General features: G+C 32.5%; 1 protein-coding gene across 1 annotated transcript; it reads right to left on the bottom strand.

The window, feature by feature from the left end:
* Window positions 1–8597: 8597 nt before the first annotated feature.
* Window positions 8598–11581, bottom strand: LOC127974418 (carbohydrate sulfotransferase 8-like). The gene is made up of 2 exons (XM_052577651.1): window positions 11367–11581; window positions 8598–9954 (listed from the first exon to the last, which is right to left on the bottom strand). The coding sequence occupies exons 1-2, from the start codon at window positions 11472–11474 to the stop codon at window positions 8914–8916; spliced, it is 1149 nt and encodes a 382-aa protein (XP_052433611.1). The 5' UTR covers window positions 11475–11581; the 3' UTR covers window positions 8598–8913.
* Window positions 11582–12307: the final 726 nt, after the last annotated feature.

The raw sequence follows: 12307 nt of genomic DNA, 5'->3' as shown, positions 1-12307 counted from the left end.
GCGCGCCCTCACAGTCCGCCCGCAGCCAAATGCGCCATTTCAATTATTGCGCGCGGCTAGATGGAGACGTCTGCTGCTGCAGGATCTCCCGTGCAAACGGGGGACGACGTCGGTTTAAACACACAAACACAATCGTGCACTTCTCACGCCGGATTTTCATTTATTTAACAGCAGGCGAACAAATAAACACAGTTGTGCTTGGCACAACTTTCCCCCCGCGCAGGTACCCGATTATTTATTGATTTGAATATTTGTTTATTTGCGTGTATATAAGTGTGAATAATTGATGTTGCGCTGAGACCCGTGGATCTCGCGTGCAGGAATGACGCTGAGCGACGCGTTCCTTGATGTTTGGCGCCCTCTGGTGTCCGTTCAGAGGAACGACAGATTTCAAAAAGTACATTAGAACATAATAATAATTCATTTTATTACAGTAATGGATGGAGGGATGATAAACAGAAATATAGATCTACCTGACTTCCGATAAGAAAAATATATAGAATTAAATTAAGTCATTAAGGATAATCGCCTGGAAATATTTTTAATCAGTTTCTGTATTATGTTTGTATCAGTTTCTATATACACACAAATAATAACATTTCTCAAGTATAAAAAAATACTGCAGCACTTTACATTTACAAAATTAGTTATTTGAAACTTTTGTGACAACATGCCCCAATAGGAACACATGCTGTTGCATTACACGGGGCAAGTTGTCACAATTGGAACCTGTTGTTATCATAATGGTTTCAGCATATTTTAAAGAGTAAAACAATTATGAAAGCCTAAAATGTATGATTAATGGCACATCATATGTGAGAACAATAAAAAAAGCTGAATTTGTAATTGTTCTGCAGTGATCATTGCAATAAACCAATAAAGTACATTATTGTAGCAAATTTTAAAGAGTAAAACAATTATGAAACAACATTGTATATGACAAAAAAATATTAAAGCATTCGACTAGCCATGATTTCCTAATGCATTAATAATAATACATCATTATGCAGTACTGTTCTGCAATATATGGCAATTAAGCTTCAGAAGTAACTGCTGAACATTTCCAAAATACTAATGAGGTCATTAAACACATTCTGACCTTTTGTGACAACATGCCCCAATAGCAATACATGCCGCCACACTAAATGCGGTAAGTTGTCACAATAGAAATTAAAATATGATTCTTATACAGAGCTCATGGCAATACAGTTTCAGAGACAGTTTCTTTACAACTTTCATTTCATTGACATAACACACGTTGACCTTCTGTGACAACATGCCCCAATAGCAACACATGTTGTTACACTATATGGGGTAAGTTGTCACAATGGAACCGGTTTTTATCAAATGAGTTTCTTTCAAATTTATGATCCTGCAGGTATCAGACACCGATTTCCTCAGGACTTACAAATTCAGGTGGAAAGCAGTTTGTAGTTCCCCCTTCATTAATACAACAGCCCCGCAGTGTCTTCAGTTACAGCCGAGTGCAGTTTACAGATTTAAACAGCTTACAAAGATCCCCTCGGGTGTTTTAGGTGCCATCAGTTAATTCCTGTAATTTATGGGTTTTGCTGTGCAGAAAAGTGATGATAATGATGAAGAAGAAGAGTATTTAATAGGCAAATAAAACAATGTTCAGCCAAATAAACAAGTACAGAAGTCTGAAAGTACATTGATAATATGAGATGTTTAAACCTGGAAATACAAAGAACGCTTTAAAAGTTATGGCATAAAATATTTTTTTTTTTATTCTAGAATCAGTAATAATAATACGTTCATATATAAGAGTCACTAATCAAATGTGAATAAAAAACTTAATAAATAATAATATATACGGAAATTAAAAATAAAAATATTGAAATAAATCATGTTTACATTCAGTGTAACTCAGAGAAAATATAAGTTTCTTATCTTCCATTTTCACTTCGGTTTTTAGTTGTTTATCCATTTCATTTTTTAGTTTTAGTAATTTTTTTGGTGCATTTAAAAAAAAAAAATACATATTTTTGCTATTATTAATATATATATATTTCTGTTTTAGTTTAGTTATTATACTAAATTATAAAAATATTAAATGTTGCCTTGGCTAATAGATTTTTTACAAATATTTATTTCAGTTAATGTTTATTTTATTTCAAGTAATGATTTTTAAAAATCGGTTTAGTTAAAAAATCCTGTTTAAATCATCATAGTTTTTAAAATATAATCATATTTTATGGTGGATGGAGTATAAAACAGCAAAAAAACATGTAGAAGGTAAAAAGTGGAAAAAAAATCCTAATGTACAGTAACTTCATGAAATCTAATCTGTACAGTTTCCATGTAGTTGAGCTGAGCTGAGAACCTCATTAAGAGCGTCACGCTGATTTCAGGCTGAGGTGATGTTCCTGTAGAAAGTGCTTCAGCAGTAATGATGCCAACCTCCATCAGTCCTCAGTTTCTTTTCGTCCCTTAAAAGAAAACTCTGTATTTCTTTAGAAGTTTAAAGGAGGCTTCAACTGTTTTATTGCGTCTCTTTATTTACTTGTTCCTGATTGTTCCTTGTATGTGTTGAAACGTTACATTTGACATTTGGTTAGAATTATTATTGAACTTTATATGTACGTTTGCTTTACATTTCTGCATTTCACAGATTTATAGTATATTCAACTTATTTTTGAAATACATTTTTAATATACATAAAAACACTGAATTAGAGAAATGTCAAATCGGGTGAAAAATTTGTTTCATAAATATGACTTATATGTCTTTATGTCTTAATTATGTTTATGTTAACTATCAGTTTTTATATCATAATTTTTATTTAGATTATGCCATTTGGATTTATGTCAATGAAAAATGTTTTTTAAATATTTTTTTAAATAAATAATTTATATTTATTTTGTCATAATTTCTAATTATATATCATAATAATATTTTTTTGTCATAATTTCTATTATATCATAAAAATAAATTTTGTCATAATTTCTATTATATGATAAAAATAAATGTTTGTCATAATTTCTATTATAGATCATAATAATTAATTTTAATGTCAGAATTCTGATTTGCCAAAGCATTATTTTGCAAAATTAAGTGGCAGAAATAATTAAATACATAATTACTGTAAAACTGTATAGAATTACACAGACATATATAAGCTGATGGCAAAAATTCATAGTTTGCATGTTACTATACAATTCTACTGTTTTAATTTCTTTGAATTGCACACTAAATTTGAACGGCATGCAATAAAGATTGTTTTAAAGCGGCTTCACAGAAAAAGTGACAGAATCAATGATGCAAACTTCGAACAATGTTGTTATGAAGTTATGAATGGATAATTGAGAGTTGGATTCTGTATTTCAGATTCATGCCATCGTGCATGATAGAGTTTGTCTGGTATTTAGAGAGAATGTTTCTGTCATGAGAACATCAGAAAGGCTTCTCGAGCTCATCCTTGTGCATCTGTCTCTGATGAATCCATGGCTCTGGGCGACGGCGTGCAGAGCGCCTATAAAAGCAATAAAACCCAACAATGGCTTTTCAGAAATTAACGCAGCATCTCCATATTGATGAGGAAACACATCCAATCTTTGCTTTTCGTCCTTTCTTTAGATGTCACAGTGATGGATGCCATGTTTGCAGCATGCCATGATCAACTGTTTTCTGATATTTTGACTAATGCTGCTTTTGAGTTATAGCCAGCGAAAGGAATAATCACTCAGATATGGGAATGCAGACGGCGAGGGGGGCGTGCATGTAAATGAGCGCATATGCATTAATGCATGACCCTATAAGAATAACAATCAGGCCTTCGGGCGCTAAAGCAGGTGTCGTTAATAGTCACGCCGGAAGCTCTAAGCTCCATATTTTCAGCATCTCCTATTATTATTTTACAGTTATCTGAACCTATTCAATGGCCTTCCTGTTCTGATGTGAAGCGGGTAATTCACTGTCAGAGAAAACATGCACGTGTTTGTACAGCTGTGTGCTTGAGTTCAAAACAGTTACTTACTAGATATATTATGTAAGTTTATGTGCAATAATGTAAGCTATTGTTATTATGCAAATTGTTAATTATGCATGTAATTATTTAAAAGGTAAATCATATTAAAAGTGATAATTATAACACAAGAAAGTAATATTTTTAAGAGATAAAGTGATGGATAATGAATAAATAAAAATGCATGACATAACACATAGAATTTTAGAAAATCCTTATGGCATACTGTAAAATAATATGTCATATTTATGAGATGAAAAGTCATAAAATTACCTCAGTCATAATTAAAAGACGTATGACATAAACATTTATATTTATAAAGTCTATGTTTAAAAATGTGAGTGACAGTTAAGGGGTTAAATTCAAAATTGTGAGATAAAAGTCAATGATGGACATGAAGACAAAAATATGTAATATTTCTCATATTTATGAGAATAAAAATACATAAAAAGTCCAGTTTATGAGATGAAATGTTGATATTATGACATAAAAATTGTTAATTATGATGAAAATGTTATGAGTTAAAATTATGAGTTAAAAATGTATTATTATGAAAAGGTCACAGTTATGACATACCAAGTTATATTTATGAGAATACAAACACATTAAAAAAACTAAACATCAAAATGATAATTGACATTCAATTTTATTTATGAGATGAAGTAAAATAATAAAGTAATTCATAAAATAATCAAAGTACAATTTGAGAAAGCATGACAAAAAAAATAAAAATGATATTATAAATCAGTCATATTTACGAGATGAAAAGTCATAATAATGATAAAAGAGATTATTTTCTTGTCATAATTATGATTTACCAAAGCAAGATGTTTTTCTTCTCTTACGTGGCTTGAGTTGGCTTCATAAGGCAAATAATTCAGCACATTAATAGACAAACCTGGTGGAGAGAATATGTTTCAGTGATTCTGCTCTTATGATATTGCTCTTTTATTGCTCAGGACATGAACATGAAGGTGCAGATAATAAATCAAACCATCAGTGTCTTCTGTCGGTCAGATATCAGGTCAGAACTGCTTACACATCACTGACTTACACACACCTGTCTGTCTGTATGTCTGTGGGCGTGTCTTCGATAGCTGCTCTCTGATTGGCTCCTCGGGAGCTCATTGGATAATGCAGTATTAATGCAGTCCTGTGAGGGAGATCCATTCATCTGATGGGAAGGTTCGGCACCCCCCCACAGAAGCCTGTCAGAGAGACTGATGGAGAGCCCCAGACCTCAAAATAACCCCAAATCTCACCATTACCTCTTCTTCTTTTCTCATCATATGACAATTATGTTCTTTTCAGCATGCAATTCAACAATGCCGCCACTACAAATGTAACTTAAAAGTAAAAATGATGACATGAAAGTCCTACTTATGAGATGAAAAGTCTAAATGATGACTCACTAAGTCATATTATGAAATTATGACATATAATGTGATATTTATGAGATGAGTCAAATGTATCATATTTATGAGGTCAACACAAGTAAAATTTTCATGATAATTTTGACTTTAAAATTCTGGTAAATTTTAATCCCATATGTCTTAATATGTTATGATTTTGATTTCACCTGCTATATGTCATTATACAGTAATTATTTTATAATTTAATTATAGAATCCGATTGACGCAGCAGTGCTGCCTCCGTGTGGCTACTGTTCATCATTACACCTTCACCTTTGGTCACGTGTGCACTCTATGAGACTAGAGTTATTCCACTAGAGAGCATGTGGAATTAAAGCACCGTCATTCATCTACACTACATTTTATTGTTTAAAAAGAAATCTCTTCTGCTCAACGAGGCTGCGTTATTTGATTTAAAACACAGTAAAAACAGTAATAAAATATCATTATAATTCATAATACCCATTTTCCAGCTAAATAACAACAAACCAACAAAAACAGACACTTTATCAGTTTATATTAAAATATATAAAATTACTGATTTTTTTTCTAGTACTGTACTTAATTTAAAATACATCAAAATAGGTAATTCACCCATTTATATTAACATATGGGATTTAAATATTATGAATAAAATAATATTTGTCTAGTACTTAATCCTAAAATTAAATATCAGAATTAAAAATAAAATATTTCTTTTCTAATATAAAATTTTTAAATAACTGACCTATTTATATGAAAATCCATAAATTATTACAAAATTATTTGGTATTTTTTTTAATAGACCTAAATCTTTAAGACACCAAAACACTAAAATTGTAGCTAGTTATATATAAAATATAAATTATAAAAAAATATAAATAAATATTTCTAGTACTTAATTAAAATAAATCAACATGTTTAAATGTTGAATTTCAACTTTTAAGAGAATTTACCTATTTCTATAAAAAATATATAAATTATTATAAAATTCAGTATTTTTTTGTCTAGTGCTTAATTTTAAAATTAACATTAAAATAAAAAAGCATTAAGTATTTTTTACTAACACATAATTTTAAAACAACTGACCTATCTTAAATATATGATGTTAAAACATTTTTACAAATATTTAATACTTAATTGAGAACACTCATAGAATTTACCTGTTTATATTAAAATAAATAAATAATTGCTTTTCTTTTATTTATTTTTTAGACAGCAAAGACATCAAAAACATGTAGCGATTTACACACACAGGGGTTGGAGGTGGTTTGCAACACTTACAGTAGATCAGAATAGTTCATATGAAAATCCAAACATCACCTGACGTACACTGTTCATAAAAACACATTTATGCCAAGACAAGACACATGAAAAAGACAAAAAAGGCCAAAGACAAAATGTTTATTCACTGTCAGTCTGCGACTGCAGCTCTTCCTGAAACACTGGCAGTGTCAAATAAGGCAAAGGGCGTATAGATCATATGGATTTTACAGTTTTGCACCAACAACAGTTAGTTATACATTCACCAGTTACTGTATGTGTGATATTATATAGATCTATATATATTTATATATACTGTATATATTTATAAACGTATTCTTAAAGAAGTGTGAGGGACACAGGTAACAGAAGAAACACTCACGGTTATAAAGCTGATTCAGTCTTTACTGTGAAACACATCATCTTACGTCTACTCTCTGTGATCTCTAATAAAATAAAATACAAATATATTATGCTCATCATATATAGCTCTTAAACTGTGCATTTTGCATTGGACAGAATCTGTTCAGTTCTATGTCTGTGTTTGGAAATAAGCTCATGTACGAGACATCAGCGTAGTGTTAGAAACACAAACGCACACACGCGCGCACGCACGCACGCACACACGCACGCCGCACGCACGCGCGCACACACACACGCGCACGCACGCAAACCCAACAGACAGTCGCTGACTTCAGAGATGAATTTGCACAAAAGCATCGATCACATCTAAAGCCGTTTTACAAATACATAGAAAAATATAATCTTCTGAATGCCCTTTTTACAATTTTAGATAGATTATAGATTTATGTGAAAATATCAGTGTAGCTAGTGGAGGAGGATCGAGTGTGTTTCCTAAAGGGAAGTTAGTGAACATCTTAATATATAACCCTTTAAAAATACCATGGTATTAATTGATCATGATTACTATATTCATGTACTTTATAGTGGTGTTGTTTTACCATAGTCACATACTATAGTATTTACAAAAAACTATCATGGTACTATGGTTTTGTGACATGTGCTGTGCGATTGTATTCTTGGAAGTACCCTGAAATACCATAGTACACCATGGTATGTTTCAAATCAGCATAGTTATACCTTCACCACACGCACTTTTTTGCAAAGAGTACCATGCTAACATTATAAAACCGTGGTATTTTTTGTAAGAGATGAAAGCTATAACATTAGAGGGTCGTTTTACTCTCACAAATGTTGCCCTTTTCTACAGTTGCGCTGTGAATACAGTTTTTCCACCAGTGGAACGTAATATGCTTGGCACAACAAAGCAACAAAGTTTCTTAATCTGAGTTTCTGTCCTAAACTGAGATATTCTGTCAATCATCTGGTTACTGGTTAGTGTAGCCCCGCCCACTCTGACATCTGATTGGTCCAAAATCCCACCTTCATAGACTACCATTCAAGAGTTTGGTGAATTTTGAATGTTTTTGAAAGAAGACTCTGCCGTTCACCAAAGCTTCATTATTTATTTGACCAAAATGCAGTAGAAATTGTGAAATATTATTATAATTTAAATTAAATGTTTTCTATGTAAATATCTATTAAACTGTAATTTATTCCAGTGATCAAAGCTGTATTTTCAGCATCATTCCTCCAGTCTTCAGTGTCACATGATCTTCAGAAATCATGAAAATATAATGATTTTCTGCTCAATAAACATTTCTGATTATTATAACTGCTGAATTTTTTTTATTAATCTCTAAAATTAACTTAACTCTTTTGTTATCAATAATATTTCTTATAAATTCAAATATATACAGAGTTAAATTTCACATCCAAAAAAAAAAAAAAAAAAAAAAAAAAAAAAATATATATATATATATATATATATATATATATATATATATATATATATATATATATATATAATAATAATTTCCTCCATTATTTTAATGTGAAGAAGAAATATTTTCAGGATTCTTTGATGAACAGAAAGGTCAAAAGAACAGCATTTATTTGAAAGAAATGTCTTTTTAAAATCAATTTTTATGAATAAACGTATATTTTAAAAAAATCTTTTTGAGCCCAAACTCTTAATGGTAGTGTATCTGTGTAATAAACATTTGATAGTTGTCTGTGAGTTTTGAAATTAACATGAACATTTATTCTGTTCTGGTTAGGACACATTTATGTAAATGAGTGATGTGCTGCGGGTTATTGATGGCTGAGTTTGTGTAATTATGGATTAGTGTAATTAGTCTGTGAAGCACTGATCAGACGACGGACAGGTAACCAGGGGTTAAAGCACGAGCGTCAGTACAGGTCTTTATAAGGTTTGGAGTAGTTAAACATCAAGTAGTCCATGTAGTAGAAGTCATACGCCCGCTGGCGCTCAGACGCGTTCAGCTGCGAGAAATAATGCTGTGTGATCTGAGTGGAAGTTCTGGCCGCTTTGGGGTTCCCGTCTTTGAACGAGGGGTACGACAGGTTCTCCGGCGCACCGATCTTTCGTAAAAGAAAGTTGGCGTCTTCTTCCAAGGTCTCGACTTTCCCGATGAAGTCGTAGTGAAGATGGCAGGGGCTACAAAGCTGGTTGGCCGCTTCCCAATGGATGTCCATTCCCACGGGACGATGCACGTCTAAAAGATAGTGCATGAACTCTCGAAAGGTCACGCCGCTTCCCGTCTTCAAAGCCGTCTGCGATGCATTCACCCTGTATTTGGAGATGATGGGCTTTCCGAAGACAGGATGGTAGTAGGAATTAGGACTCTCGAATTTGTCCCTGAACGCAGACACCAGTCGCTCCATCGGCTCTCGGACGAAGACGACTTTGGTGTACGTCTCTAAACGACTCGTGATGCCTTGATGGTCGAAGCTGTCCAGGCGTTTCAGGTGATTGTCGTAATGAACGGCCACGTGATTGATTTCTCGCGTCGAGTTGGCGACGCCGGCTAAAACCATCAGGATTCTCTTCCAGTTGGAGCATCCGGCTTTAGGCACCTCGCAGTACAGCAGTTTGTGTCGGTCCTCCACGTAAATCCGCGAGACGTGATGTGGCGTTATCGTCCGTGAAATATTACTCCGGTATTTCCCGCAGACGTCCCGTATGATCCGCCGACGGGACTCCTGGACGCGTGATGGAGATGATGAGTTGGGTCTCAGCACAGGGCTGGTCTTTAATAGTTTCCGGTGGCGTTTGGTGACCTGTTGAGGGCTCGGGTCGTGCTCCCGGGACCCCGGTGTGGCCGAGTCTCGTTCCCATTGGGAATCTGGAAGCTGCATTGGTGAGATGGGGTCGATGTCGCCCTCCTCTGATCGCTGGTTGACTCGGTCACTGAACTGAGCGCACTGCTCCTTTAAACACACACATAAGACAAACCAATGAAGCATCCTCACATCAGAAGAGGAATATATTTATTGTTATATTACACTTCAAAAAATTACAAAATATATTTTTTTAAATGATCATAATTTAAAATAAATATATATTTTGGCTGTATAAGAGGGAAATAAAAATAATCACTAAAAATATTAATAATAATTATAATAATCATATTTTTTATAAATATATATTTACATTATAAGAGAGGAAAATATATTTGTTCTATTATATTTCACTCAAAAATATTTTACATAATTTATTTTATTAATTATCATTTTTAGCTTTGGATAAAAGCGTCTGCTAAATGAATAAATGTAAATAAATGTAATGTAAATAAATCTATATTTTCATTATAATAAATGAATATATTTATTGTTATATTTCACTCAACATTAATTATTTAAAATGAAATCTTTAATTTTTGATTCATTTTCTCACAATGAAAAAATATAATAATTAATTATTTGAAGTATTGTGAAGTATGAATACATTATAGTGGTATTTATAGCATTGAATTAAATTCATTTAGATTTGAATTAAAACCAAATCATTGTGTTCAGATAGAATGATTTCAATCACTATTAGAATAAAGAGAACCTAAAAGTCCAAATAAAAAATGGATGTATAAAATTTATGAGAATTTGGGATTACATATATAAACTCTTTTAATGCACACATGCTGATGCCTTTAATAAATATATAAATAATAATACTAATAACAATACTACTTCTACTACTAATAATAATAAGAAGCTAAAATGTAAAATAAAAATCCTAAATGCAAGTAACATTTATATATATATATATATATATATATATATATATATATATATATATATATATATATATATATATATATATATATATGTTACTTGCATTTAGGATTTTTATTTTTAATTTTAAAATATATATACACACACATATATAAAAAGTTTGCATATTAAATATAGTTCTGTTGGTGTATTGTGTAGCCATCAGATGGAGCCGTTCACCCGTGTGTGATCTTCCTGAGCTCCGCAGGATGAATGTGTCTCATTACAGATCATCTGTGACTCTCTCTGAATATCTCTAATCTGCTAATTGATGAGGATTTTTTTTTTTTATTCTCGACGTCACCTGATTTCCAAAACATGTCGCCTGTGGCAAATATAGATTTAACTTCTCATTTGGATTCATTAAGGTGCAATAAAGTCAATGAAATGAATAATCATAAATCCAGTATCAACGAGGTGATTCGTTTATTATGAAGTCAGGGTTCATTTGATTAGTGACGCAAGGTTACATCTGCCCCTCGCTTTGAGGGCACAAGAGAAGAGACGACAGGAGAAGATGCTTAATACTGTCACTTCATACAAACTAAATAAGAAGATCTGCATCTTCTCACCTGCCTGGACAGAGTGCTTCCTCTGAACCTCACACCTGAAACACAGACAGAGACGCACAAATGAGCTGTGTGTGCAAATGCAATAAAGTAACAATATTTGATATGCATAATGGATTCTGCATATTAAAAATGACATGCATCATCTTTAAAAACAGTTCAACTTAAACATGCATCAGAGATCATTCGGAACAAAAAAGCATGTCTTAATTGAACATGTGTGTGTGTGTGTGGATCATGTGTGTGTGTGTGTGTGTGTGTGTGTGTGTGGATCATGTGTGTGTGCTCACACATAAAGGCCACATGCTGCGTCTTTCTCATTCCATTTAAACAATCTCCAGCATTTCTAAGCACTTATTCTGTAATTACAGAGTGAATGAGAAACATTCACTAATTAGAGCTTTCCATGCATAACCATGTTAGCTTGTTTCAAACATTTAATTGAGAAGCACACACACGCACACACACACACACACACACACACACACACACACACACACACACACACACACACACACACTTACTTAGATGTCTAAATGTAAACAATAAATAGACTTCTATTGTTTTTATATACAGATAATTATACACTTTTGAAACTTTTTTAAAAATGAGGATGTCCCCAAATGGAGGTTTTAGGAGATTTTTACAGGTTTTGCTCACTTTTGGGTGCAAATCTGTCCCCAAAATATGGTTGTGTACACACACACACACTCACACACACACACACACACACACACACGCACACAAACACACCATAAATTATATGGCATACAATATACCGTGTAGAGACAGACCTATGGCAACCTGAAGAACACAAAAAGTCTATAAAAACTCTTTTAAACATTGTATTAATGTCCGTCTGGATCAAAAAATGGATAATATTTTGCAAGTATTTTAGTTTCGTTATATTCTGCAGTATTTAATAAAAGAGGCTGGTGACTAAA

Source organism: Carassius gibelio, chromosome B16 (assembly GCF_023724105.1).
Source record: "Carassius gibelio isolate Cgi1373 ecotype wild population from Czech Republic chromosome B16, carGib1.2-hapl.c, whole genome shotgun sequence".
NCBI lineage: Eukaryota > Metazoa > Chordata > Actinopteri > Cypriniformes > Cyprinidae > Carassius > Carassius gibelio.
Note: the sequence above shows the minus strand (reverse complement) of the source record. Positions and strands in the feature narration are given on the sequence as shown.